Source organism: Oncorhynchus masou, unplaced genomic scaffold (assembly GCF_036934945.1).
Source record: "Oncorhynchus masou masou isolate Uvic2021 unplaced genomic scaffold, UVic_Omas_1.1 unplaced_scaffold_1951, whole genome shotgun sequence".
NCBI classification, from domain to species: domain Eukaryota; kingdom Metazoa; phylum Chordata; class Actinopteri; order Salmoniformes; family Salmonidae; genus Oncorhynchus; species Oncorhynchus masou.
The window spans coordinates 72,034-98,469 of NW_027008445.1; the positions used below are offsets into that span (position 1 = coordinate 72,034).

Sequence of the window (26,436 nt, forward strand, 5' to 3'; positions counted from 1 at the left end):
AGAAAGAGGAGAGACAGAGAGAAGGGGAAGAGGGGAGAAAGAGGAGAGACAGAGTGAAGGGGGGAGAGGGGAGAAAGAGGAGAGACAGAGAGAAGGGGGAGAGGGGAGAAAGAGGAGAGACAGAGAGAAGGCGAAAGAGGGAGAAAGAGGAGAGACAGAGAGAAGGGGGAAGAGGGGAGAAAGAGGAGAGACAGGGAGAAGGGGGGAGAGGGGAGAAAGAGGAGAGACAGAGAGAAGGCGAAAGAGGGGAGAAAGAGGAGAGACAGAGAGAAGGCGAAAGAGGGGAGAAAGAGGAGAGACAGAGAGAAGGGGGAGAGGGGAGAAAGAGGAGAGACAGAGAGAAGGGGGAGAGGGGAGAAAGAGGAGAGACAGAGAAGGGGGGAGAGGGGAGAAAGAGGAGAGACAGAGAGAAGGGGGGAGAGGGGAGAAAGAGGAGAGACAGAGAGAAGGGGGAGAGGGGAGAAAGAGGAGAGACAGAGAGAAGGCGAAAGAGGGGAGAAAGAGGAGAGACAGAGAGAAGGGGGAGAGGGGAGAAAGAGGAGAGACAGAGAGAAGGGGGAGAGGGGAGAAAGAGGAGAGACAGAGAGAAGGGGGAGAGGGGAGAAAGAGGAGAGACAGAGAGAAGGGGGAGAGGGGAGAAAGAGGAGAGACAGGGAGAAGGGGGAGAGGGGAGAAAGAGGAGAGACAGAGAAGGGGGGAGAGGGGAGAAAGAGGAGAGACAGAGAGAAGGGGGAGAGGGGAGAAAGAGGAGAGACAGAGAGAAGGCGAAAGAGGGGAGAAAGAGGAGAGAGAGAGAAGGGGGAGAGGGGAGAAAGAGGAGAGACAGAGAGAAGGGGGAAGAGGGGAGAAAGAGGAGAGACAGAGAGAAGGGGGAGGGGAGAAAGAGGAGAGACAGAGAGAAGGGGGAGAGGGGAGAAAGAGGATAGACAGAGAGAAGGGGGAGAGGGGAGAAAGAGGAGAGACAGAGAGAAGGGGGAGAGGGAGAAAGAGGAGAGACAGAGAGAAGGCGAAGAGGGGAGAAAGAGGAGAAACAGAGAGAAGGGGGAGAGGGGAGAAAGAGGATAGACAGAGAGAAGGGGGAGAGGGGAGAAAGAGGAGAGACAGAGAGAAGGGGGAGAGGGGAGAAAGAGGAGAGACAGAGAGAAGGCGAAAGAGGGGAGAAAGAGGAGAAACAGAGAGAAGGGGGAGAGGGGAGAAAGAGGAGAAACAGAGAGAAGGGGGAAGAGGGGAGAAAGAGGAGAGACAGAGTGAAGGGGGGAGAGGGGAGAAAGAGGAGAGACAGAGTGAAGGGGGGAGAGGGGAGAAAGAGGAGAGACAGAGTGAAGGGGGAAGAGGGGAGAAAGAGGAGAGACAGAGTGAAGGGGGAAGAGGGGAGAAAGAGGAGAGACAGAGAGAAGGGGGGAGAGGGGAGAAAGAGGAGAGACAGAGAGAAGGCGAAAGAGGGGAGAAAGAGGAGAGACAGAGTGAAGGGGGAGAGGGGAGAAAGAGGAGAGACAGAGTGAAGGGGGAGAGGGGAGAAAGAGGAGAGACAGAGTGAAGGGGGAAGAGGGGAGAAAGAGGAGAGACAGAGTGAAGGGGGAAGAGGGGAGAAAGAGGAGAGACAGAGAGAAGGGGGAGAGGGGAGAAAGAGGAGAGACAGAGAGAAGGGGAAAGAGGGGAGAAAGGCGAGGGGGATATAAATTATTTTAAATCTTCTTTGCTGGGTCAAAGGATGGAAACCAGTTGTGATCCTGCCCTCCAAGATGAAAATGTGGACCTCTGACAGTTCCCATCGGGCCCTCTGGTATAAATCAGACACAGTCTCTTACCCCTGAGGTCTGGGTGGGGGGGTTCTGTGGAGGTTCGGGAGGTTTGGGGGTACTGCAGGTTTCGTACTGAGGCAGGGGAGCGGGGTACAGCACCGACGGCCACTCCACACACACTCCTGGACAACCTTGGAACATGAGCCTCTGTGGACACATCAACACCTGTATGGAGACACTTTCAACCAAACTACGGACATTTTATCAACAATACTTTATGTATCGTTTCTCTTTATAATCAAATAAATTCAATCAACATACAGTTTCAGCCTTGATAAAGATAAGCAAGAAAGTCTATGAAATAAACACAAATCAACACAAATCCAGTACCCTCCAGTTTGACCCCGTGTGTATATTTGACCCCATGTATATTTGATTTATTTGACCCAGTGTATATTTGACCCAGTGTATATTTGACCCAGTGTATATTTGATTTATCTGGCCCAGTGTATATTTGATTTATCTGACCCAGTATACATTTGACCCAGTGTATATTTGATTTATCTGACCCAGTGTATATTTGATTTATTTGACCCAGTGTATATTTGACCCAGTGTATATGTGATGTATCTGACCCAGTATATATTTGACCCAGTGTATATTTGATTTATTTGACCCAGTGTATATTTGATTTATTTGACCCAGTATATATTTGACCCAGTGTATATTTGACCCAGTGTATATTTGATTTATTTGACCCAGTGTATATTTGACCCAGTGTATATTTGATTTATTTGACCCAGTGTATATTTGATTTATTTGACCCAGTATATATTTGACCCAGTGTATATTTGACCCAGTGTATATTTGATTTATTTGACCCAGTATATATTTGACCCAGTGTATATTTGACCCAGTGTATATTTGATTTATTTGACCCAGTGTATATTTGACCCAGTGTAAATACAGTAGATGTGTACCTTGAGAACTGCCAATAGAGTTCCCAGTTCCTCCTGTCCACCAAACCTCCACTTCCCTCCACACAGAGAGGACTGGAGGCCCTTCACTGCTCCTTGGATCACCTACACACACACACGCACACGCACACACGCACACACACACACACACACACACGCACACACACAGAGTTAGTGGAACCCTAACCCCTTCACTGCTCCCTGGATCACCTACACACACAGAGTTAGTGGAACCCTAACCCCTTCACTGCTCCCTGGACCACCTACACACACAGAGTTAGTGGAACCCTAACCCCGTCACTGCTCCCTGGACCACCTACACACACAGAGTTAGTGGAACCCTAACCCCTTCACTGCTCCCTGGACCACCTACACACACACAGAGTTAGTGGAACCCTAACCCCTTCACTGCTCCCTGGACCACCTACACACACAGAGTTAGTGGAACCCTAACCCCGTCACTGCTCCCTGGACCACCTACACACACAGAGTTAGTGGAACCCTAACCCCTTCACTGCTCCCTGGACCACCTACACACACAGAGTTAGTGGAACCCTAACCCCTTCACTGCTCCCTGGACCACCTACACACACAGAGTTAGTGGAACCCTAACCCCTTCACTGCTCCCTGGACCACCTACACACAGAGTTAGTGGAACCCTAACCCCTTCACTGCTCCCTGGATCACCTACACACACAGAGTTAGTGGAACCCTAACCCCTTCACTGCTCCCTGGACCACCTACACACAGAGTTAGTGGAACCCTAACCCCTTCACTGCTCCCTGGACCACCTACACACACAGAGTTAGTGGAACCCTAACCCCTTCACTGCTCCCTGGACCACCTACACACACAGAGTTAGTGGAACCCTAACCCCTTCACTGCTCCCTGGACCACCTACACACAGAGTTAGTGGAACCCTAACCCCTTCACTGCTCCCTGGACCACCTACACACACAGAGTTAGTGGAACCCTAACCCCTTCACTGCTCCCTGGACCACCTACACACACAGAGTTAGTGGAACCCTAACCCCTTCACTGCTCCCTGGACCACCTACACACACAGAGTTAGTGAAACCCTAACACCTTCACTGCTCCCTGGACCGACCTGGTCCCCCTGCCTACACGTACATACTGTATCACCTCAACTCCCTGGTCCCCCTGCACATTGACTATTGTTTCACTATTCCATTGTTAAAAAGTAATACAAATATTAGATAAATTAACTCTGCACTGTTGGGAACAAGCTCGTAAGTAAGCATTTCACTAATGTCTACACCTATTGTATTCAGCATTTCACTAATGTCTACACCTATTGTATTCAGCATTTCACTAATGTCTACACCTATTGTATTCAGCATTTCACTGTAATGTCTACACCTATTGTATTCAGCATTTCACTGTAATGTCTACACCTATTGTATTCAGCATTTCACTGTAATGTCTACACCTATTGTATTCAGCATTTCACTAATGTCTACACCTATTGTATTCAGCATTTCACTGTAAGATCTACACCCATTGTATTCAGCATTTCACTGTAAGATCTACACCTATTGTATTCAGCATTTCACTATAAGATCTACACCTATTGTATTCAGCATTTCACTGTAAGATCTACACCTATTGTATTCAGCATTTCACTGTAAGATCTACACCTATTGTATTCAGCATTTCACTGTAAGATCTACACCTATTGTATTCAGCATTTCACTGTAAGATCTACACCTATTGTATTCAGCATTTCACTGTAAGATCTACACCTATTGTATTCAGCATTTCACTGTAAGATCTACACCTATTGTATTCAGCATTTCACTGTAAGATCTACACCTATTGTATTCAGCATTTCACTGTAAGGTCTACTACACCTGTTGTATTCAGCATTTCACTGTAAGGTCTACTACACCTGTTGTATTCAGCATTTCACTGTAATGTCTACACCTGTTGTATTCGGCGCATGTGACCAATACACCAAAACAGGAAGTGTCATTCTAAAGCATATAAAGTGCCTTGGGAAAGTATTCAGACCCTTTGCCTTTTTCCACATGTTGTTCCGATACAGCCTTATTCTACTCTAAACACAATACCACATAACAAAGCAAAAACAAGTTAAGCAAAAATGTCTGATGTGTAATTTAAAAAATATATATACACACATAAGTAGGAAGGTCCTAAAAATGGTCAAAGACTCCAGCCACCCCAGTCAGACTGTTCTCTCTGCTACCGCACGGCAAGCGGTACCGGAGAGCCAAGTCAAGGTCCAAGAGGCATCTAAACAGATTCTACCCCCAAGCCATAAGACTCCTGAACATCTAGTAAAATGTCTACACAGACTATTTGCATTGCCCACCCCACCCTACCCTTTACACCGCTGCTACTCTCTGTTGTTATCATCTATGCATAGTCACTGTAATAACTATACCTACATGTACATACTACCTCACACATGGACTCTGTGCCCCCGCACATTGACTCTGTACCGGTACCCCCCTGTATATAGTCTCGCATGTTATTTTACTGCTGCTCTTTAATTACTTGTTTTTTAACTGCATTGTTGGTTAGGGGCTCGTAAGTAAGCATTTCAATGTAAGATCTACACCGGTTGTATTCAGAGCAGGTGACTAATACAATTTGATTTGATGAAGCCTACGAAGTTACAACTACAGGCTAGCCACTTAGATTTAAATGTAGAAATATAATAAAGCCTATTTTACATGAGTATAATTACTCTGATGCATATATACCTCATAATAAACCATGTGTATTAGCCTGCCTACCTCTACTGTTTCCTCATCCTTCCTAACGCTCCTTCATATATTTCTGTGCAGTATAATTCACCAGTTTCTCACAGGGAAGCGGGAGTGGTTCCCTTTCAAATCGGTATCTCTACTATGGTGAGTCAAATACCAATCCTATTCACATGAGGCAAAGTGAAATCACACCCAATTGACAACCATAGAGCCCACCCTAAGAAAGATTCCTTGCTTTAATACTGGGGCTCGCATCCATTATCTCAATATCTCACTCTTCGGCGAGCCTGAAGGAAAAATTGTGCCACGCAATTCACGCTAAACAAAAATATAAAAACACAACAAGCTACAATTTCAATGACTTCACTGAGATACAGTTCAAACAGGAGAAAGTCAGTCAATGTAAATAACTGAATTAGGCCCTAATCTATGGATTTCACATGACTAGCAACAGAGATATGCATCTGTTGGTCACAGATACCTTAAAAAAAAGGAAGGGGGTGGATCAGAAAACCAGTCAGTATCTGGTGTGACCACTCATTTTCCTTATGCAGTGTGACACATCCCCTTCACATAGAGCTGTCGATTGTGGCCTGGGGAATGTTGACCCACTCCTCTTCAATGACTGTGTGAAGATGCTGGATATTGGCGGGAACTGGAACACGATGTCGTACACATAAATCCAGAGCATCCCAAACATGCTCAATGGGTGACATATCTGGTGAGTATGCACACCATGGAAGAACTGGGACATGTAGAGCTTCCAAGAATTGTGTACAGAGCCTTGTGACATGGGGCCGAGCATTATCAGGCTGAAACATCAGGTGATGGCGGTGGATCAATGGCACGACAATGGGCCTCAGGATCTCATCACAGTATCTCTGTGCATTCGAATTACCATAGATAAAATGAAATTGTGTTTGGTGTCCGTAGCTTTATGCCTGCCCATAACCCCACCATGGGGTACTCCGATGCCAGCATTGTGAAGAGCAAACCGCTTGCCCACGATGCCATACACGCCGTCTGCCTGGTACAGTGAAATCGGGATTAATTATCCAGTGTGCCAATGGCCATCGAAGAGCATTTACCAACTCTAGTCAGTTACGACACAGAACTGCAGTCAGATCAAGACCCTGGTGAGGATGACGAGCACGCAGATCAGCTTCAGAATGATGAGTATGGAACATTTCTGGGATCTTTTATCTCAGTTCATATAACATTGGACCAACACTTTACATGGATTGTAATATAGTTGTTCAGTGTTGACACTTTTCAACCACATGAAGACTATGAGATTTGGCTCAGACTTGGTGTCCATCAGCGCAGGTTTGGCCGGGAATACTATGTAAATCTCATTAACCCGGTTCCCTAGTGTGGTGTCTGTGTGTACCGTGCAGTAGAGTAGTTCTTCAGCGTCCGGGGGTTTGGGTGACTGGAGCGTCTGCAGGAAGACTCTGAAACACACAGTCCTGTACGGGTCTTCAAGGGACGCCTGGCCTGGAACACTACACATTAAACAGTCAAAACAGTGTACAACGCCAGCAAACAGAGAGATATGTGTGGTATGTATTGTATGGAGGGGTATGATGTGGTATGGTATGGTGGGGTATGGTGTGGTGGGGTGTGGTATGGTGGGGTATGGTGTGGTATGGTGTGGTGGGGTATGGTGTGGTGGGGTGTGGTATGGTGGGGTATGGTGTGGTATGGTGGGGTGTGGGATGGTGTGCGATGTGGTGCGATTTGGTGGGGTGTGGTATGGTGTGGTATGGTGGGGTGTGGTATGGTGTGGTATGGTGGGGTGCGGTATGGTGTGGTGGGGTGTGGTATGGTGTGGTATGGTGGGGTGTGGTATGGTATGGTGTGGTGGGGTGTGGTATGGTGTACGATGTGGTGTGATGTGGTGTGGTATGGTGGGGTGTGGTATGGTGTGGTGGGGTGTGGTATGGTGTACGATGTGGTGTGATGTGGTGTGGTATGGTGGGGTGGGGTATGGTGGGGTGTGGTATGGTATGGTGGGGTGGGGTATGGTGTGGTATGGTGTGGTGTGGTGGGGTATGGTGTGGTATGGTGGGGTATGGTGGGGTATGGTGTGGTGGGGTGTGGTATGGTGTACGATGTGGTGTGGTGGGGTGTGCTGGGGTATGGTGTGGTATGGTGTGGTGGGGTATGGTGGGTATGGTGTGGTGGGGCATGGTGTGGTATGGCATGGTGTGGTATGGTGTGGTATGATGTGGTATGGTGGGGTGGGGTATGGTGTGGTATGGTGGGGTGGTGTATTGTGTGGTGGGATATGGTAAAATATGGTATGGTGGGGTATGGTATGGTGGGGTATGGTATGGTATGGAGTGGTGGGGTGTGGTATGGTGTGGTGGGGTGTGGTATGGTGTGGTGTGGTGTGCGATGTGGTGTGCTTTATGGTGTGGTATGTTATGGTGTGGTTTGGTATGTGTGAGTCCTACCCCAGACAGAGATTAGCCATGCAGGTGAGAGCTGCACGGCGCAGCTCCATGTCTGGCTGAGACGGGTCGCTATAGATACGCAGGACTCCACCATCACCTAGCAACTCAATCAGATGCTGCAACAGAGAGAGCATGCTCGTCACACATCCCTCACACACATACCTCACCCTCACCCCCCCAACCTACCTACCCGGTTGCAGCGAGGTCCGTTTCCATAGATCAGAGTAGATAACGCCTGCAGCACCTCACTGTGAGTCCAGAGGCTACACACTGCCAGCGCACGGACCACGTAACACACACACACATCCAGCGTCTGCTCGTCCACTATCACCTACACACATACGGTTACAGAGAGTAGGGTGAGGGGATACATGTAGCTGGTTGAGTAGGTGGTGTGTGGGGGGATACATGTAGCTGGTTCAGTAGGTGGTGTGTGGGGGGATACATGTAGCTGGTTGAGTAGGTGGTGTGTGGGGGGATACCTGTATCTGGTTGAGTAGGTGGTGTGTGGGGGGATACATGTAGGTGGTGTGTGGGGGGATACATGTAGCTGGTTGAGTAGGTGGTGTGTGGGGGGATACATGTAGCTGGTTGAGTAGGTGGTGTGTGGGGGGATACATGTAGCTGGTTGAGTAGGTGGTGTGTGGGGGGATACATGTAGCTGGTTGAGTAGGTGGTGTGTGGGGGGATACATGTAGCTGGTTGAGTAGGTGGTGTGTGGGGGGATACCTGTAGCTGGTTGAGTAGGTGGTGTGTGGGGGGATACATGTAGGTGGTGTGTGGGGATACATGTAGCTGGGGGGGATGTAGCTGGTTGAGTAGGTGGTGTGTGGGGGGATACATGTAGCTGGTTGAGTAGGTGGTGTGTGGGGGGATACATGTAGCTGGTTGAGTAGGTGGTGTGTGGGGGATACATGTAGCTGGTTGAGTAGGTGGTGTGTGGGGGGATACCTGTAGCTGGTTGAGTAGGTGGTGTTTGGGGGGATACATGTAGCTGGTTGAGTAGGTGGTGTGTGGGGGGATACATGTAGCTGGTTGAGTAGGTGGTGTGTGGGGGGATACCTGTAGCTGGTTGAGTAGGTGGTGTGTGGGGGGATACCTGTAGCTGGTTGAGTAGGTGGTGTGTTGGGGGATACATGTAGCTGGTTGAGTAGGTGGTGTGTGGGGGGATACCTGTAGCTGGTTGAGTAGGTGGTGTGTGGGGGGATACCTGTAGCTGGTTGAGTAGGTGGTGTGTTGGGGGATACCTGTAGCTGGTTGAGTAGGTGGTGTGTTGGGGGATACCTGTAGCTGGTTGAGTAGGTGGTGTGTGGGGGGATACATGTAGCTGGTTGAGTAGGTGGTGTGTGGGGGGATACATGTAGCTGGTTGAGTAGGTGGTGTGTGGGGGGATACATGTAGCTGGTTGAGTAGGTGGTGTGTGGGGGGATACATGTAGCTGGTTGAGTAGGTGGTGTGTGGGGGGATACATGTAGCTGGTTGAGTAGGTGGTGTGTGGGGGGATACATGTAGCTGGTTGAGTAGGTGGTGTGTGGGGGGATACCTGTAGCTGGTTGAGTAGGTGGTGTGTGGGGGGATACATGTAGGTGGTGTGTGGGGGGATACATGTAGCTGGTTGAGGTGGTGTGTGGGGGGATACATGTAGCTGGTTGAGTAGGTGGTGTGTGGGGGGATACATGTAGCTGGTTGAGTAGGTGGTGTGTGGGGGGATACATGTAGCTGGTTGAGTAGGTGGTGTGTGGGGGGATACCTGTAGCTGGTTGAGTAGGTGGTGTGTGGGGGGATACATGTAGGTGGTGTGTGGGGGGATACATGTAGCTGGTTGAGTAGGTGGTGTGTGGGGGGATACATGTAGCTGGTTGAGTAGGTGGTGTGTGGGGGGGATACATGTAGCTGGTTGAGTAGGTGGTGTGTGGGGGGATACATGTAGCTGGTTGAGTAGGTGGTGTGTGGGGGATACATGTAGCTGGTTGAGTAGGTGGTGTGTGGGGGGATACCTGTAGCTGGTTGAGTAGGTGGTGTGTGGGGGGATACATGTAGCTGGTTGAGTAGGTGGTGTGTGGGGGGATACATGTAGCTGGTTGAGTAGGTGGTGTGTGGGGGGATACCTGTAGCTGGTTGAGTAGGTGGTGTGTGGGGGGATACCTGTAGCTGGTTGAGTAGGTGGTGTGTTGGGGGATACATGTAGCTGGTTGAGTAGGTGGTGTGTGGGGGGATACCTGTAGCTGGTTGAGTAGGTGGTGTGTGGGGGGATACCTGTAGCTGGTTGAGTAGGTGGTGTGTTGGGGGATACCTGTAGCTGGTTGAGTAGGTGGTGTGTGGGGGGATACATGTAGCTGGTTGAGTAGGTGGTGTGTGGGGGGATACATGTAGCTGGTTGAGTAGGTGGTGGTGTGGGGGGATACCTGTAGCTAGGGTGTGTGGGGGGATACATGTAGGTGGTGTGTGGGGGGATACATGTAGCTGGTTGAGTAGGTGGTGTGTGGGGGGATACATGTAGCTGGTTGAGTAGGTGGTGTGTGGGGGGATACATGTAGCTGGTTGAGTAGGTGGTGTGTGGGGGGATACATGTAGCTGGTTGAGTAGGTGGTGTGTGGGGGGATACATGTAGCTGGTTGAGTAGGTGGTGTTTGGGGGGATACATGTAGCTGGTTGAGTAGGTGGTGTGTGGGGGGATACATGTAGCTGGTTGAGTAGGTGGTGTGTGGGGGGATACATGTAGCTGGTTGAGTAGGTGGTGTGTGGGGGGATACATGTAGCTGGTTGAGTAGGTGGTGTGTGGGGGGATACATGTAGCTGGTTGAGTAGGTGGTGTGTGGGGGGATACATGTAGGTGGTGTGTGGGGGGATACATGTAGCTGGTTGAGTAGGTGGTGTGTGGGGGGATACATGTAGCTGGTTGAGTAGGTGGTGTGTGGGGGATACATGTAGCTGGTTGAGTAGGTGGTGTGTGGGGGGATACATGTAGCTGGTTGAGTAGGTGGTGTGTGGGGGGATACCTGTAGCTGGTTGAGTAGGTGGTGTGTGGGGGGATACATGTAGCTGGTTGAGTAGGTGGTGTGTGGGGGGATACATGTAGCTGGTTGAGTAGGTGGTGTGTGGGGGGATACCTGTAGCTGGTTGAGTAGGTGGTGTGTGGGGGGATACATGTAGCTGGTTGAGTAGGTGGTGTGTGGGGGGATACATGTAGCTGGTTGAGTAGGTGGTGTGTGGGGGGATACCTGTAGCTGGTTGAGTAGGTGGTGTGTGGGGGGATACCTGTAGCTGGTTGAGTAGGTGGTGTGTTGGGGGGATACCTGTAGCTGGTTGAGTAGGTGGTGTGTGGGGGATACCTGTAGCTGGTTGAGTAGGTGGTGTGTGGGGGGATACATGTAGCTGGTTGAGTAGGTGGTGTGTGGGGGGATACATGTAGCTGGTTGAGTAGGGTGGTGTGTGGGGGGATACATGTAGCTGGTTGAGTAGGTGGTGTGTGGGGGGATACATGTAGCTGGTTGAGTAGGTGGTGTGTGGGGGGGGATACATGTAGCTGGTTGAGTAGGTGGTGTGTGGGGGGATACATGTAGCTGGTTGAGTAGGTGGTATGTGGTGTGTGTGTGTAGGTGGTGTGTGGGGGGATACATGTAGCTGGTTGAGTAGGTGTGTGTGGGGGGATACATGTAGCTGGTTGGTAGGTGGTGTGGGGGGATACATGTAGCTGGTTGAGTAGGTGGTGTGTGGGGGGATACATGTAGCTGGTTGAGTAGGTGGTGTGTGGGGGGATACATGTAGCTGGTTGAGTAGGTGGTGTGTGGGGGGATACATGTAGCTGGTTGAGTAGGTGGTGTGTGGGGGGATACATGTAGCTGGTTGAGTAGGTGGTGTGGGGGGATACATGTAGCTGGTTGAGTAGGTGGTGTGTGGGGGGATACATGTAGCTGGTTGAGTAGGTGGTGTGTGGGGGGATACATGTAGCTGGTTGAGTAGGTGGTGTGTGGGGGGATACATGTAGCTGGTTGAGTAGGTGGTGTGTGGGGGGATACCTGTAGCTGGTTGAGTAGGTGGTGTGTGGGGGGATACCTGTAGCTGGTTGAGTAGGTGGTGTGTGGGGGGATACCTGTAGCTGGTTGAGTAGGTGGTGTGTGGGGGGATACCTGTAGCTGGTTGAGTAGGTGGTGTGTGGGGGGATACCTGTAGCTGGTTGAGTAGGTGGTGTGTGGGGGGATACCTGTAGCTGGTTGAGTAGGTGGTGTGTGGGGGGGATACCTGTAGCTGGTTGAGTAGGTGGTGTGTGGGGGGATACCTGTAGCTGGTTGAGTAGGTGGTGTGTGGGGGATACCTGTAGCTGGTTGAGTAGGTGGTGTGTGGGGGGATACATGTAGCTGGTTGAGTAGGTGGTGTGTGGGGGGATACATGTAGCTGGTTGAGTAGGTGGTGTGTGGGGGGATACCTGTAGCTGGTTGAGTAGGTGGTGTGTGGGGGATACATGTAGCTGGTTGAGTAGGTGGTGTGTGGGGGGATACCTGTAGCTGGTTGAGTAGGTGGTGTGTGGGGGGATACCTGTAGCTGGTTGAGTAGGTGGTGTGTGGGGGGATACATGTAGCTGGTTGAGTAGGTGGTGTGTGGGGGGATACATGTAGCTGGTTGAGTAGGTGGTGTGTGGGGGGATACCTGTAGCTGGTTGAGTAGGTGGTGTGTGGGGGGATACATGTAGCTGGTTGAGTAGGTGGTGTGTGGGGGGATACATGTAGCTGGTTGAGTAGGTGGTGTGTGGGGGGATACATGTAGCTGGTTGAGTAGGTGGTGTGTGGGGGGATACCTGTAGCTGGTTGAGTAGGTGGTGTGTGGGGGGATACCTGTAGCTGGTTGAGTAGGTGGTGTGTGGGGGGATACATGTAGCTGGTTGAGTAGGTGGTGTGTGGGGGGATACCTGTAGCTGGTTGAGTAGGTGGTGTGTGGGGGGATACCTGTAGCTGGTTGAGTAGGTGGTGTGTGGGGGGATACATGTAGCTGGTTGAGTAGGTGGTGTGTGGGGGGATACATGTAGCTGGTTGAGTAGGTGGGGGGTGTGCTGGTTGAGTAGGTGGTGTGTGGGGGGATACCTGTAGCTGGTTGAGTAGGTGGTGTGTGGGGGGATACCTGTAGCTGGTTGAGTAGGTGGTGTGTGGGGGGATACCTGTAGCTGGTTGAGTAGGTGGTGTGTGGGGGGATACCTGTAGCTGGTTGAGTAGGTGGTGTGTGGGGGGATACATGTAGCTGGTTGAGTAGGTGGTGTGTGGGGGGATACATGTAGCTGGTTGAGTAGGTGGTGGTGTGTGGGGGGATACCTGTAGCTGGTTGAGTAGGTGGTGTGTGGGGGGATACATGTAGCTGGTTGAGGTGGTGTGTGGGGGGATACATGTAGGTGAGTAGGTGTGTGGGGGGATACCTGTAGCTGGTTGAGTAGGTGGTGTGTGGGGGATACATGTAGCTGGTTGAGTAGGTGGGGTGGGGATACATGTAGCTGGTTGAGTAGGTGGTGTGTGGGGGGATACATGTAGCTGGTTGAGTAGGTGGTGTGTGGGGGGATACATGTAGCTGGTTGAGGTGGTGGTGTGTGGGGGGATACATGTAGCTGGTTGAGTAGGTGGTGTGTGGGGGGATACATGTAGCTGGTTGAGGAGGTGGTGTGTGGGGGATACATGTAGCTGGTTGAGGAGGTGGTGTGGGGGGGGATACATTTAGCTGGTTGAGGTGGTGGTGTGTGGGGGGATACCTGTAGCTGGTTGAGTAGGTGGTGTGTGGGGGGATACATGTAGCTGGTTGAGGAGGTGGTGTGGGGGGGGGATACATGTAGCTGGTTGAGGAGGTGGTGTGTGGGGGGATACATGTAGCTGGTTGAGGTGGTGGTGTGTGGGGGGATACCTGTAGCTGGTTGAGTAGGTGGTGTGTGGGGGGATACCTGTAGCTGGTTGAGGAGGTGGTGTGTGGGGGGATACCTGTAGCTGGTTGAGGTGGTGGTGTGTGGGGGGATACCTGTAGCTGGTTGAGGAGGTGGTGTGGGGAGGATACCTGTAGCTGGTTGAGGAGGTGGTGTGGGGGGATACCTGTAGCTGGTTGAGGAGGTGGTGGTGGGGGGGGATACATGTAGCTGGTTGAGGAGGTGGTGTGTGGGGGGGATACCTGTAGCTGGTTGAGTAGGTGGTGTGTGGGGGGATACCTGTAGCTGGTTGAGGAGGTGGTGGTGGGGGATACATGTAGCTGGTTGAGGAGGTGGTGGTGTGTGGGGGGATACCTGTAGCTGGTTGAGTAGGTGGTGTGTGGGGGGATACATGTAGCTGGTTGAGGAGGTGGTGTGTGGGGATACATGTAGCTGGTTGAGGAGGTGGTGGTGTGTGGGGGGATACATGTAGCTGGTTGAGTAGGTGGTGTGTGGGGGGATACATGTAGCTGGTTGAGTAGGTGGTGTGTGGGGGGATACATGTAGCTGGTTGAGGAGGTGGTGTGTGGGGGGGATACATGTAGCTGGTTGAGGTGGTGTGTGGGGGATACATGTGTAGGTGTGTGGGGGATACATGTAGCTGGTTGAGGTGGTGGTGTGTGAGGGGGGATACCTGTAGCTGGTTGAGGAGGTGGTGTGTGGGGGGATACCTGTAGCTGGTTGAGGAGGTGGTGTGTGGGGTTGACAGCTGGTTGAGCTGGTTGATACCTGGCTGGTGGTGGGTGTGGGGGGATACATGTAGCTGGTTGGGGAGGTGGTGGTGTGTGGGGGGATACCTGTAGCTGGTTGAGGAGGTGGTGTGTGGGGGGATACCTGTAGCTGGTTGAGGTGGTGGTATGTGTGGGTGATTCCTGTAGCTGCTTGAGGAGGTGGTGTGGGGGGGATACCTGTAGCTGGTTGAGGAGGTGGTGTGTGGGGGGGGGATACCTGTAGCTGGTTGAGGAGGTGGTGTGTGGGGGGATACCTGTAGCTGCTTGAGGAGGTGGTGTGTGGGGGGGGATACCTGTAGCTGGTTGAGGTGGTGGTATGTGGGGGTGGGTGATTCCTGTAGCTGCTTGAGGAGGTGGTGTGTGGGGGGAGGTACCTGTAGCTGGTTGAGGAGGTGGTGTGTGGGGGGATACCTGTAGCTGGTTGAGGTGGTGGTGTGTGGGGGGGGATACCTGTAGCTGGTTGAGGAGGTGGTGTGTGAGGAGGGGGTGGGGGGATACCTGTAGCTGGTTGAGGAGGTGGTGTGTGGGGGGGGGGATACCTGTAGCTGGTTGAGGAGGTGGTGTGTGGGGGTAGGGTTGAGGATGGGGGGATACCTGTAGCTGGTTGAGGAGGTGGTGTGTGGGGGGATACCTGTAGCTGGTTGAGGAGGTGGTGTGTGGGGGGATACCTGTAGCTGGTTGAGGAGGTGGTGTGTGGGGGGATACCTGTAGCTGGTTGAGGAGGTGGTGTGTGGGGGGATACCTGGGGGGGGTACCTGTAGCTGGTTGAGGAGGTGGTGTGTGGGGGGGTACCTGTAGCTGGTTGAGGAGGTGGTGTGTGGGGGGATACCTGTAGCTGGTTGAGGAGGTGGTGTGTGGGGGGGGGGATACCTGTAGCTGGTTGAGGAGGTGGTGTGTGGGGGGATACCTGTAGCTGGTTGAGGAGGTGGTGTGTGGGGGGAGGTACCTGTAGCTGGTTGAGGAGGTGGTGTGAGGAGGTGGGGGGGGATACCTGTAGCTGGTTGAGGAGGTGTAGCTGGTTGTGGTGTGTGGGGGGATACCTGTAGCTGGTTGAGGAGGTGGTGTGTAAGCTGACATAGCTTGACGACCAAGTGCTCCTGGCTGAGAGGAACCAGGCGGGTCACGTGGATGAGCAGTGCGCATACTTCCTGTCAACAGACGACCACAGACAACCAGTGAGCAGAAGGCATCTCCTTAAGTGTACACTTGTTTCCTACTTCCGTCAAATCTAAAAGCATGGGAATGGTGGAGGCATGTCATAATAAAATATCTTATACCAGTCATTTCCTTTCAAATTAGATAAGAGGACGTGAACAAGCGCACTTTTGGGGGAGACCAGAAGCGATCACCATTACAGCCAACAAGAGCTTTGCTACTCGTCTAATAAATCAGACTGAACATTTCTTGGCATACAGTCAAACGAAGCAGAATCCTGGACATGTGCCTTACAAGCCAGAATGTTTACTTATTTTACATTGAAACTTATTCCACCTGTTATCTATGCCTTCAGCTGCTCAAAATTTGAGACAAAATATCCAAAGAAAAATATTGTTTACCCTACTGAAACGCAGGTACTAAAGTTCAAATTACTATTACCTGGCTCAAAACCAGGTAAACACCTGTTAGTATGCATGCATCGGCATTATTAAGTTGTTTAATATAAAATATATTTTAGATTCTTAAAAGTAGCCACCCTTTGCCTTGATGACAGCTTTGCACACTCTTGGCACTCTCAACCAGCTTGATGAGGTAGACACCTGGAATACATTTCAATTAACAGGTGTGCCTTGCAAAAAGTACATTTGTGGAACTTCTTTACTTCTTAAAAAAAATATCCCAATGCCCCAGGGCAGTGATTGGGGACACTGCCCTGTGTAGGGTGCCGTCTTTCGGATGGGATGTTAAACGGGTGTCCTGACTCTCTGAGGTCATTAAAGATCCCGTGGAACTTATCGTAAGAGTAGGGGTGTTAACCCCGGTGTCCTGGCTAAATTCCCAATCTGGCCCTCAAACCATCACGGTCACCTAATAATCCCCAGTTTACAATTGGCTCATTCATCCCCCTCCTCTCCCCTGTAACTATTCCCCATGTCGTTGCTGTAAATGAGAACGTGTTCTCTGTCAATTTACCTGGTAAAATAACGGATTAATAATAATTTTAAAAAATGCGTTTGAGCCAATCAGTTGTGTTGTGACAAGGTAAGGGTGGTATACAGAAGATAAAAAAAGACCAAGTCCATATTATGGCAAGAACAGTTTAAATAAGCAAAGAGAAATGACAATCCATCATTACTTTAAGACATGTTCAGTCAATAACGAACATTTCACGAACTTCGAAAGTTTCTTCAAGCGCTATGACGACTGGCTCTGACAAGGACCGCCACAGGAAAGGAACACCCAGAGCTACCTCTGCTGCCGAGGATAAGTTCATTAGAGTTACCAGACAAATTTTAGCCCAAATAAATGCGTCCCAGAGTTCAAGTAACAGACACATCTCAACATCAACTGTTCAGAGGAGACAGGCCAAGAAACACGAGAAATGGACATCAGATGGATTTTTTTAATTTAACCTTTAACCAGGCAAGTCAGTTAAGAACAAATTCTTATTTACAATGACAGCCTACCCCGGCCAACCCCTAACGACGCTGGGCCAATTGTGCGCTGCCCTATGGGACTCCCAATCACGGCCGCTTATGATAGAGCCTGGAATCAAACCAGGGTCTTTAGTGACACCTCTTGCACTTAGATGCAGTGCTTTAGACAGCTGCGCCACTTGGTAGCTAAATATATCCTTTGGTCTGATGCCTCCAAATTTGAGATTTTTGGTTCCAACCGCTGTGTCTTTGTGAGACGCAGAGTAGTTGAACGGATGATCTCCCCGTGTGTGGTTCCCACCGTGAAGCATGAAGGAGGAGGTGTGGGGGTGCTTTGCTGGTGACACTGTCTGTGATTCATTTAGAATTCAAGGCACACTTAACCAGCATGGCTACCACAGCATTCTGCAGCAATACGCCATCCCATCTGCTTTGTGCTTAGTGGGACTATCATTTGTTTTTTGACAGGACAATGACCAAACACACCTCCAGGCTGTGTAAGGGCTATTTGACCAAGGAGAATGATGGAGTGCTGCATCAGATGACCTCGCTTCCACAATCGCCCAACCTCAGCCCAATTGAGATGGTTTGGGATGAATTGGACCGCAGTGAAGGAAAAGCAGCCAACAAGTGCTCAGCATGTGTGGTAACTCCTTCAAGACTGTTGGAAAAGCCTTCCAGGTGAAGCTGGTTGAGAGAATGCCAAGAGTGTGCAAAGTTGTCAAGGAAAAGGGCAGATCTTTGAAGAATGTCAAATATAAAAATAAAAAAATATTTTTTTTAACACTTTTTTGGTTACTACATGAATCCATATGTGTTTCTTCATATTTTTTTATGTAAAAAGAAAAGAAAAACCATTGAATGAGCAGATGTGTCCAAAATTTTGATTGGACCCACCACCATTTCATCTCTCTCCTGTTCTATTGGACCCACCACCATTTCATCTCTCTCCTGTTCTATTGGACCCACCACCATTTCATCTCTCTCCTGTTCTATTGGACCCACCACCATGTCATCTATTGCTCTATTGGATCCACCACCATTTCATCTCTCTCCTGTTCTATTTCATGTCATCTCTCCTGTTCTATTGGATCCCACCACCATTTCATCTCTCTCCTGTTCTATTGGACCCACCACTATGTCATCTCTCTCCTGTTCTATTGGACCCACCACTATGTCATCTCTCTCATGTTCTATTGGACCCACCACTATGATCTCTCTCCTGTTCATTTCATCTCTCTCCTGTTCTATTCATCTCTCTCCTGTTCTATTGGACCCACCACCTCATCTCTCCTGTTCTATTGGACCCACCACCTATGTCATCTCTCTCCTGTTCTATTGGACCCACCACTATGTCATCTCTCTCCTGTTCATTCATTTCATCTCCTGTTCTATTGGACCCACCAACTATGTCATCTCTCTCCTGTTCTATTGGACCCACCACCATTTCATCTCTCTCCTGTTCTATTGGACCCACCACCTATGTCATCTCTCTCCTGTTCTATTGGACCCACCACTATGTCATCTCTCTCCTGTTCTATTGGACCCACCACCATTTCATCTCTCTCCTGTTCTATTGGACCCACCAACTATGTCATCTCTCTCCTGTTCTATTGGACCCACCAACTATGACATCTCTCTCCTGTTCTATTGGACCACCACTATGTCATCTCTCCTGTTCTATTGGACCCACCACTATGTCATCTCTCCTGTTCTATTGACCCACCACCATTTCATCTCTCTCCTGTTCTATTGGACCCACCACTATGTCATCTCTCTCCTGTTCTATTGACCCACCACTATGTCATCTCTCTCCTGTTCTATTGGACCCACCACCATGTCATCTCTCCTGTTCTATTGGACCCACCACTATGTCATCTCTCCTGTTCTATTGGACCCACCACCATGTCATCTCTCTCCTGTTCTATTGGACCCACCACCATGTCATCTCTGTTCTCCTGTTCTATTGGACCCACCACTATGTCATCTCTCTCCTGTTCTATTGGACCCACCACCATTTCATCTCTCTCCTGTTCTATTGGACCCACCAACTATGACATCTCTCTCCTGTTCTATTGGAGCCACCACTATGTCATCTCTCTCCTGTTCTATTGGACCCACCAACTATGACATCTCTCTCCTGTTCTATTGGAGCCACCACTATGTCATCTCTCTCCTGTTCTATTGGACCCACCACCTATGTCATCTCTCTCCTGTTCTATTGGACCCACCACTATGTCATCTCTCTCCTGTTCTATTGGACCCACCACTATGTCATCTCTCTCCTGTTCTATTGGACCCACCACTATGTCATCTCTCTCCTGTTCTATTGGACCCACCACCATTTCATCTCTCTCCTGTTCTATTGGACCCAGCAACTATGACATCTCTCTCCTGTTCTATTGGAGCCACCACTGTCATTTCCCTACAGCCCTATTGGTTTTCATAACTTTTTTCGTTGTCCAGAAGCCAAAAGCTACAATCCTAGTTGATTCATCCTGAGCACCGTGTGGGGGTGGACAGCCTAGCGGGTAATGCATCCTGAGCACCATGGGTAACATTTTACATTTTAAAAAGATAACACGTTTGGCCAATGCAGATGATGGTATCACCAAGGCTGGTTGAACATTCTCTGCACTACACCAAACTGTACCTGTGCTGTAACAACGAGTAATGGATGCCAAACAGCTTTGATTAAATCACGTAGGTTAGGCAAAGGTATTGAAAGTTGTTCATGTTAAAAGCCTTAAGGACAGAAACACCTTTCCACGGGCTTCAGTTAAACAGGCTGTTTTGAAACCTTTTGAAACCACAAATTTCAAATGCAAGCTACATAAGTAACTTGTTAATTTCAAGCAATATTGACATAATCAAAATCCCAGTAACTAGCAAGCTCACTATTTAGTTTAAAGTTCAAACGTCCATAGCTTCATCAAAGCTACTGTACCTCAGGTCGTATGTTGTGGTTCGGGCTGTAGTTTTCAGATATCAGTTGGTCGAACAGCAGGTTGAGTTGTGTTTTCAGGCTGGCTGGATCTCCGGCTCGCAGTGAGCGGAGCTTGGATGCGTAGTGGGAGAACTGCCCCGCCACGGAACCCATCTCCTCCCGGTCCCCCGGAGCCAGCGGGCTGAACGGCACCGCATCTGGTGATAGCGTTACTGACACACCGTCGTTAATACCGGCTAGGCTGGAAGACATTGGAGGACTAGAGCCTGGTGACAACGTTGCTCTGGCAGCCATCTTTCAGGAAAAACTCTGGTACATCCGGGGTTAGCAGGAGGTCAAAGAGTAGTTTCCCTTTTCTTCTTCTTCTTCGGATTGGCGGATCGCATCCAATTTATAAAGTGCATACACCGAGACCTACTGTTTTGGAGTATGAGGCCAGTCACGGTCTACATTAAATTATCTTCATTAGTCCTACCTATTCCTCTAAGAAAGTGACATAAGAGTGGTGGTTTCCTGTTCTGTGCAGCTTCGAATCCCAGAGAAAATAAACCCAGAGGTGTTTTATATAGGCTATTTTAAATCCACCATATCTAATCTTGAACTGTTTTCACAAATGTATATCCAGTGAACAGGTTACTATTTAGATCTAATATAACATATTTGAAATGACTTTATTATAAACAAGAATCGGTCACTTTGAAAATGTGTCAGTTCCTGGTTGATTCCACTGCTTCAGGTGTCTTGAAGCAGCTCAAAAAGGCAGTCAGCAGCAGGAGCTTAAGAAACATCAATGAGACAGACAGGGAGAAACATCAAATAGGAGGCAGGCCCTAGCTACCCATTGATATTTCAGTTATGACATCCTGAGCACTCCTGTGATGTGGACCCTGGCACTAGGTGGATGTAATATCCCATGGTCATATCAAGACTCCACAGATGGTTTGTAATTCTTGATAGAGGCTTTTGGTGTATCCATAGGATGGCTCATGACCCCCAGGCACAAGCTTGGAGAAAGAGATGACCTGAATCTCTCCACAGACAATAGAAGGTGTTCTGTATCTTTGCCATGAATGATGAGAGATGACACACCCCAGTAAATCACTAGTCCATGTTCCTTTTAAATAGTGTTGAACAAATCTTTATGAACCAACAGTCAAAGCATTTTATACAGCAGTGCAAAAAAAAAAATCTCTACTTTGTAGGCTTTCAGCAACTCTGTGAGTAGCATGTTTCTCATACTGCAAAATATACACATGTAGTCATCAGTTGTGTCCCAAATGCCCCCCCCCCCCATTCCCTATGGGCCCTGGTCAAAAGTAGTGCACTACATAAGGAATAGTGTATAGGGACAGGGTGTATCCCATCATGGCCCATGCAGCACCGCACAGACACAATGGAGAATCATCTAGAACTCTTCAATGTGTGTGTGGCCACAACCATCAATGTATCACAAGCCAGGGGAGGAGTAGCTGCCTGCCTCGGTCAGTGGAGACGGGAGGAGAGAGCTGGAGGATGACCCAGGTAGACGTCAGGTGGTTAGGGAGTCGTGGTCAAGGTGTAGGGGTTCAACCAGACTTGAAGAGCAGGATGGCCACCTGGCCCAGGTAGAAGTAGATGAAGTGTTTGGTTTCATGCGTCACGTAGCTGCCAAAGTTTCTACCCACAATGCAATGCCACGTGGGGTTGTACTTCTTGTCAAACTCCTGGAACAAAACAGGGAACATTTAGAAACGCACACACACACACACACGGTAAGGATGTCTGTCTGGTTAGCAACCTTCTTGATGTAAGCAGCGATGTCCTTCTCAATGTTGTATTTCTCCATGGCCTGAGTGGCACAGTCCACAGCATCCTGCTGCATGTCCTCTGACATGTCGGCATTCTTTATGACAGCCTTCCTGTCGGTCATGGTGACTAGAGGGGGAGGGAGAAGGTTAGTTAAAAGATACACTACAGAGAAATCACGTCGCCATTTCCTGGTTCCTAAAATTGTGAATAGTCAGGTCACACAAAAAGTAATATATTGCAGATTTAACCTGTAGATCCTAATTCATGGTATCGTAAGCAGTGGGACTGGAGAGAGGGTAGAGGAGTCTGCTGTTGAACAGGTATGTGAGACATACAGAGAAGCTTGGCGAACACCTCCTGCACTATTATAGTGTAATAACGGAGGTGGTTTTGTGACAACAGTCTGTCTACATACCAATGGAACCTTATTGTATACAGTGCACTACTTCTGACCAGAACCTGGGCCCAGCCTGGCCGACTAGCACCCCTTCCGAGTCCTGTTACTGGCGCACTAGAGTGACACGGCACTCTAGTCAGAGGGACGCACATTTACAAAGGAAAAAAAACTAAAAACGTCCCTTTTCCGTCACGAACATTGAATACAATTACATTTGAATTTCCTCTGCCGATTGTCTGTGGGGTTGGTCCTTCAGTGGGTCTACTACATACATGTTTAAATGATGACTTCATAAGCCTGGCCTATTCCCACATTCAAGAAGCTTTGTTTTGATTGGGTTATTTTGTCTAAACCTTCAGGCCTACCTATAGAAAATGTTTAAAACAACTCTGCATCTCTGCCCAGCCTGGATAGAGTGGCCAAAGGGTGTTGTTATTCCCCAGTGCCTCTACAGGTGGAGAGAGGGGTATTCTCCAAGTGGGGAGAAGGTTATTCTCCAGGTGTGGAGAGGGGTATTCTCCACTGCTGGCCAGCTCTCCAGGCACTATCACATGAGCCTGAAGCTACAAACTGGCCAAATTAATGCAAAAGCCAGCCATTTTTGGTTTAAAATGGTGTTTATTTCTAAGTCACAGTCGAGATGTGAAATGTATAGACTATAATGACAACACAACAAAATGTTTAAATACTGAGCGCTTTGTCCTTAACAGGCTACTGTGTCACAGTCACTAATGCTTCAAAGTATTTCTTTGTGGGTTATAGCCTTGAAACTGAATTAAAACTTTTTCTTCATTTTTTTTTCTCATTAAAATCATATGGGTTGGTTTCAATACCAAATGGTAGATCCAGGAAGTCACAACAATATTTTTTCCCCCCCAGTGGAGAGGTCAGATTTTAGAATGAGATAATTTGAGATCTGACCCTGCTGAGAGTCTATTTACATTTGAACATCTTGAATGTTCTGGCTTTAACAAAAATGGCCATGTACTCTTATCTTCTCCCAGTACAGCCAGAAGACTGGTCACCCCGCAGAGGCTGGTTCCTCTCACCCCAGCACAGCCAGAAGAGGACTGGTCACCCCGCAGAGGCTGGTTCCTCTCCCCCCAGCACAGCCAGAAGAGGACTGGCCACCCCGCAGAGCCTGGTTCCTCTCCCCCCAGCACAGCCAGAAGAGGACTGGTCACCCCGCAGAGGCTGGTTCCTCTCCCCCCAGCACAGCCAGAAGAGGACTGGCCACCCCGCAGAGCCTGGTTCCTCTCCCCCCAGCACAGCCAGAAGAGGACTGGTCACCCCGCAGAGGCTGGTTCCTCTCCCCCAGCACAGCCAGAAGAGGACTGGTCACCCCGCAGAGGCTGGTTTTCCCCCCAGCACAGCCAGAAGAGGACTGGTCACCCCCAGAGGCTGGTTTTTCAGCACAGCCAGAAGAGGAGCCACCAGAGCCTGGTTCTTCTCCCCCAGCACACCTGCATTGCCTGCTGTTCCTTTGGCTGGTTCCTTCCCCCAGCACAGCCAGAAGAGGACTGGGTTCCTCTCCCCCCAGCACAGCCAGAAGAGGACTGGCCACCCCCAGAGCCTGGTTCCTGTCCATCAGCACAGCCTGATGGTCAGCAGAGGCTGGCTTCCCCCCAGCACAGCCAGAAGAGGACTGGCCACAGAGGCTGGTTTTCCCCCAGCACAGCCAGAAGAGGTTGGAGAGCCTGGATCTACTTTCCAGGGAGTTTTTGCCACACTTCTACACCTGCATTGCCTGCTGTTTGGGGTTTTAGGCTGGGTTTCTGTACAGCACTTTATGTCATCAACTGATGTAGGAAGGGCTTTATAAATACATTTGATTGAGTTGGAGAGATGATCACTTTGTTGCACTGATGCATTTGCAAATGTTTGCACAGAACAGACGATTCAAAACGAATTGACAAACAAAACATTATCACTTGCAAACCACTTGAGCAATGAGGCAATCAATAACACATTGAACATACAATAGATGGTCGTACCATTTTTGTACAGACTTCGCTTTGTGCACGATGGCATTGTCATACTGAAATAGGAAAGGGCCTTCCTCAAACTGTTTCCAGCTGGAAGCACAGACTCATCTGCTGTAGCATTAAGATTTCCTGTCACTGGAACTAAGGGGCCAGAACCATGAGAAACAGCCCCAGACCATTATTCCTCCCCCACCAAAATTTACAGTAGGCACTATGCATTGGGGCAGGTAGCATTCTCCTTGCATCCGACAAACCCAGATTTGTCCGTCAGACTGCCAGATGGTGCAGCGCGATTCATCACTCCAGAGAACGTGTTTCCACTGCTCCAGAGTCCAATGGCGGCAAGTGTTCACACCACTCCAGCCGATGCTTGGCATTGCGCATGGTGGTCTTGGGCTCGGCCATGAAAACCCATTTCATAAAGCTTCTGAAGAATAGTCATTGTGCTGACATTGCTTTCAGAGGCAGTTTGGTTCTCTGTAGTGAGTGTTGCAAATGATTCCACCACAATGCTTCATGGTAGGGATGGTGTTCGATGGTTGAGGATTTTGTGCCTGGTTTTCTCCAGACGTAACTCTTTGGATGCAAAGCGCTATATTTGTGTGTCAGACTACAGAATCTTGTCTTATGCTCCGTCTTTCACGTGCCTTTTTGCAAACACCCGGTGTGCCGTCACGTGCCTTTTTGCAAACACCCGGTGTGCCGTCATGTGCCTTTTTGCAAACACCCGGTGTGCCGTCATGTGCCTTTTTGCAAACACCAGGTGTGCCGTCATGTGCCTTTTTGCAAACACCCGGTGTGCCGTCATGTGCCTTTTTGCAAACACCAGGTGTGCCGTCATGTGCATTTTTGCAAACACCCGGTGTGCCGTCATGTGCCTTTTTGCAAACACCCGAGTGTGCCGTCATGTGCCTGTTTTGCAAACACCCGGTGTGCCGTCACGCTCCGTCTGGCCACTTTTGCAAAAGCCCAGAGTGGTGCAGTGCACGTGCCTTTTTGCAAACACCCGGTGTGCCGTCCCATAAAGCCCGTGCATTGTTCTCAGGAGAGGCTTCTGTCTGGCCACTGTCCCATAAAGCCCAGATTGGTGAAGTGCTGCGGAGACTTGTCCTTCTGGCAGGTTCTCCCATCTCAGACAAGGAACTCTGTCACGGCTTTCGTCTGGCCACTGTCCCATAAAGCCCAGAGTGGTGAAGTGCTGTAGAGACTGTTGTCCTCATTCTGGCAGGTTCTCCCATCTCAGACAAGGAACTCTGTAGTTCTGCCAGAGTGGTCATTGGGTTCTTGGTCACCTCCCTGACCAAGGTCCTTCTAGCCCAGTTTGGTCAAACGGCCAGCTGTAGGCAGAGTCTGGGTAGTTACATGGGGACCACTGTGCTCTCAAACGTTAAACTATATTAATTGCTTTATACCCTTACATATGCCTCATCACAATTCTCTCTCAAAGAGCTACAGACAGTTCCTTGGACATCATAATAGTTTCTGCTCTGACATGCACTGTCAACTGTGGGGGTTCTATATACACAGGTGTTTCTTTCCAAAACGTGTCCAATCAATTTAATTGGCCACAGGTGGACTCCAAGTTGTAGTGAAACCTCAAGAATGACTCAAATAAATTGGATGCACCGAGCTCATTTTGGAGTGTTACGTAAATGAGAGATTTCTGTATTTAATTTTCTATGAAACTTGTCGTCATTGTGGGGTATCATGTGTAGATGGATGAAAAAACGTATTTAATCCACTGAATTCAGGCTGCAACACAAAATGTGGTATAGGTCAAGAGGTATGAAAACGTTCTGAAGGCTCTGTACATGTAAGGGATAAACACTGATGCCCCTTACATTACCTGGTCAATAAAGAATGACTTGGTACTCAGAGTTCATCGGCAGAGGCGTTTATCCTGCTTATGCCATGGTTGCCAAATAAAACAAGCACACATTTAGAAGTTACATGTTTTCATACAGATTTACATAAGTAAATTCATACTAATTCATCCTTCCACTAAACCTGGTTAGTTCTATTGGTTAGGTTGTTAGAGAAGCAGACTGGTTGTTAGTTCTATCGGTTAGGTTGTTAGAGAAGCAGACTGGTTGTTACTAACCCTTGCTAGCTAGTCAACTAAGACTAA

General features: G+C 49.3%; 2 protein-coding genes across 2 annotated transcripts in view; both read right to left on the reverse strand.

Annotated features, from left to right (window-relative positions):
* Positions 1 to 20,468, reverse strand: part of LOC135532627 (HEAT repeat-containing protein 6-like) — a 47,164-nt gene extending 26,696 nt beyond the window's left edge. The window contains exons 1-7 of the mRNA XM_064960095.1: positions 20,139 to 20,468; positions 15,638 to 15,745; positions 8,122 to 8,262; positions 7,932 to 8,047; positions 6,863 to 6,977; positions 2,723 to 2,824; positions 1,809 to 1,949 (exon numbers count right to left, since the gene is read on the reverse strand). Coding sequence (XP_064816167.1) covers positions 1,809 to 1,949; positions 2,723 to 2,824; positions 6,863 to 6,977; positions 7,932 to 8,047; positions 8,122 to 8,262; positions 15,638 to 15,745; positions 20,139 to 20,432 — 1,017 coding nt within the window. The 5' untranslated portion in view covers positions 20,433 to 20,468. The remainder of the gene's footprint in view (positions 1 to 1,808; positions 1,950 to 2,722; positions 2,825 to 6,862; positions 6,978 to 7,931; positions 8,048 to 8,121; positions 8,263 to 15,637; positions 15,746 to 20,138) is intronic.
* Positions 20,469 to 21,266: 798 nt separating this feature from the next.
* LOC135532629 (dynein light chain 2, cytoplasmic) lies at positions 21,267 to 22,359 on the reverse strand. The gene is made up of 2 exons (XM_064960097.1): positions 21,916 to 22,359; positions 21,267 to 21,841 (listed from the first exon to the last, which is right to left on the reverse strand). The coding sequence occupies exons 1-2, from the start codon at positions 22,045 to 22,047 to the stop codon at positions 21,704 to 21,706; spliced, it is 270 nt and encodes an 89-aa protein (XP_064816169.1). The 5' UTR covers positions 22,048 to 22,359; the 3' UTR covers positions 21,267 to 21,703.
* Positions 22,360 to 26,436: the final 4,077 nt, after the last annotated feature.

Bases quoted from the DNA above. Each gene is read 5' to 3' on its own strand.
- LOC135532629 (XM_064960097.1), bottom strand. From the start codon at position 22,047: ATGACCGACAGGAAGGCTGTCATAAAGAATGCCGACATGTCAGAGGAC. The intron at 21,842-21,915 runs GTTGCTAACCAG...GTTTTGTTCCAG, and splicing joins TCGCTGCTTACATCAAGAAG to GAGTTTGACAAGAAGTACAA.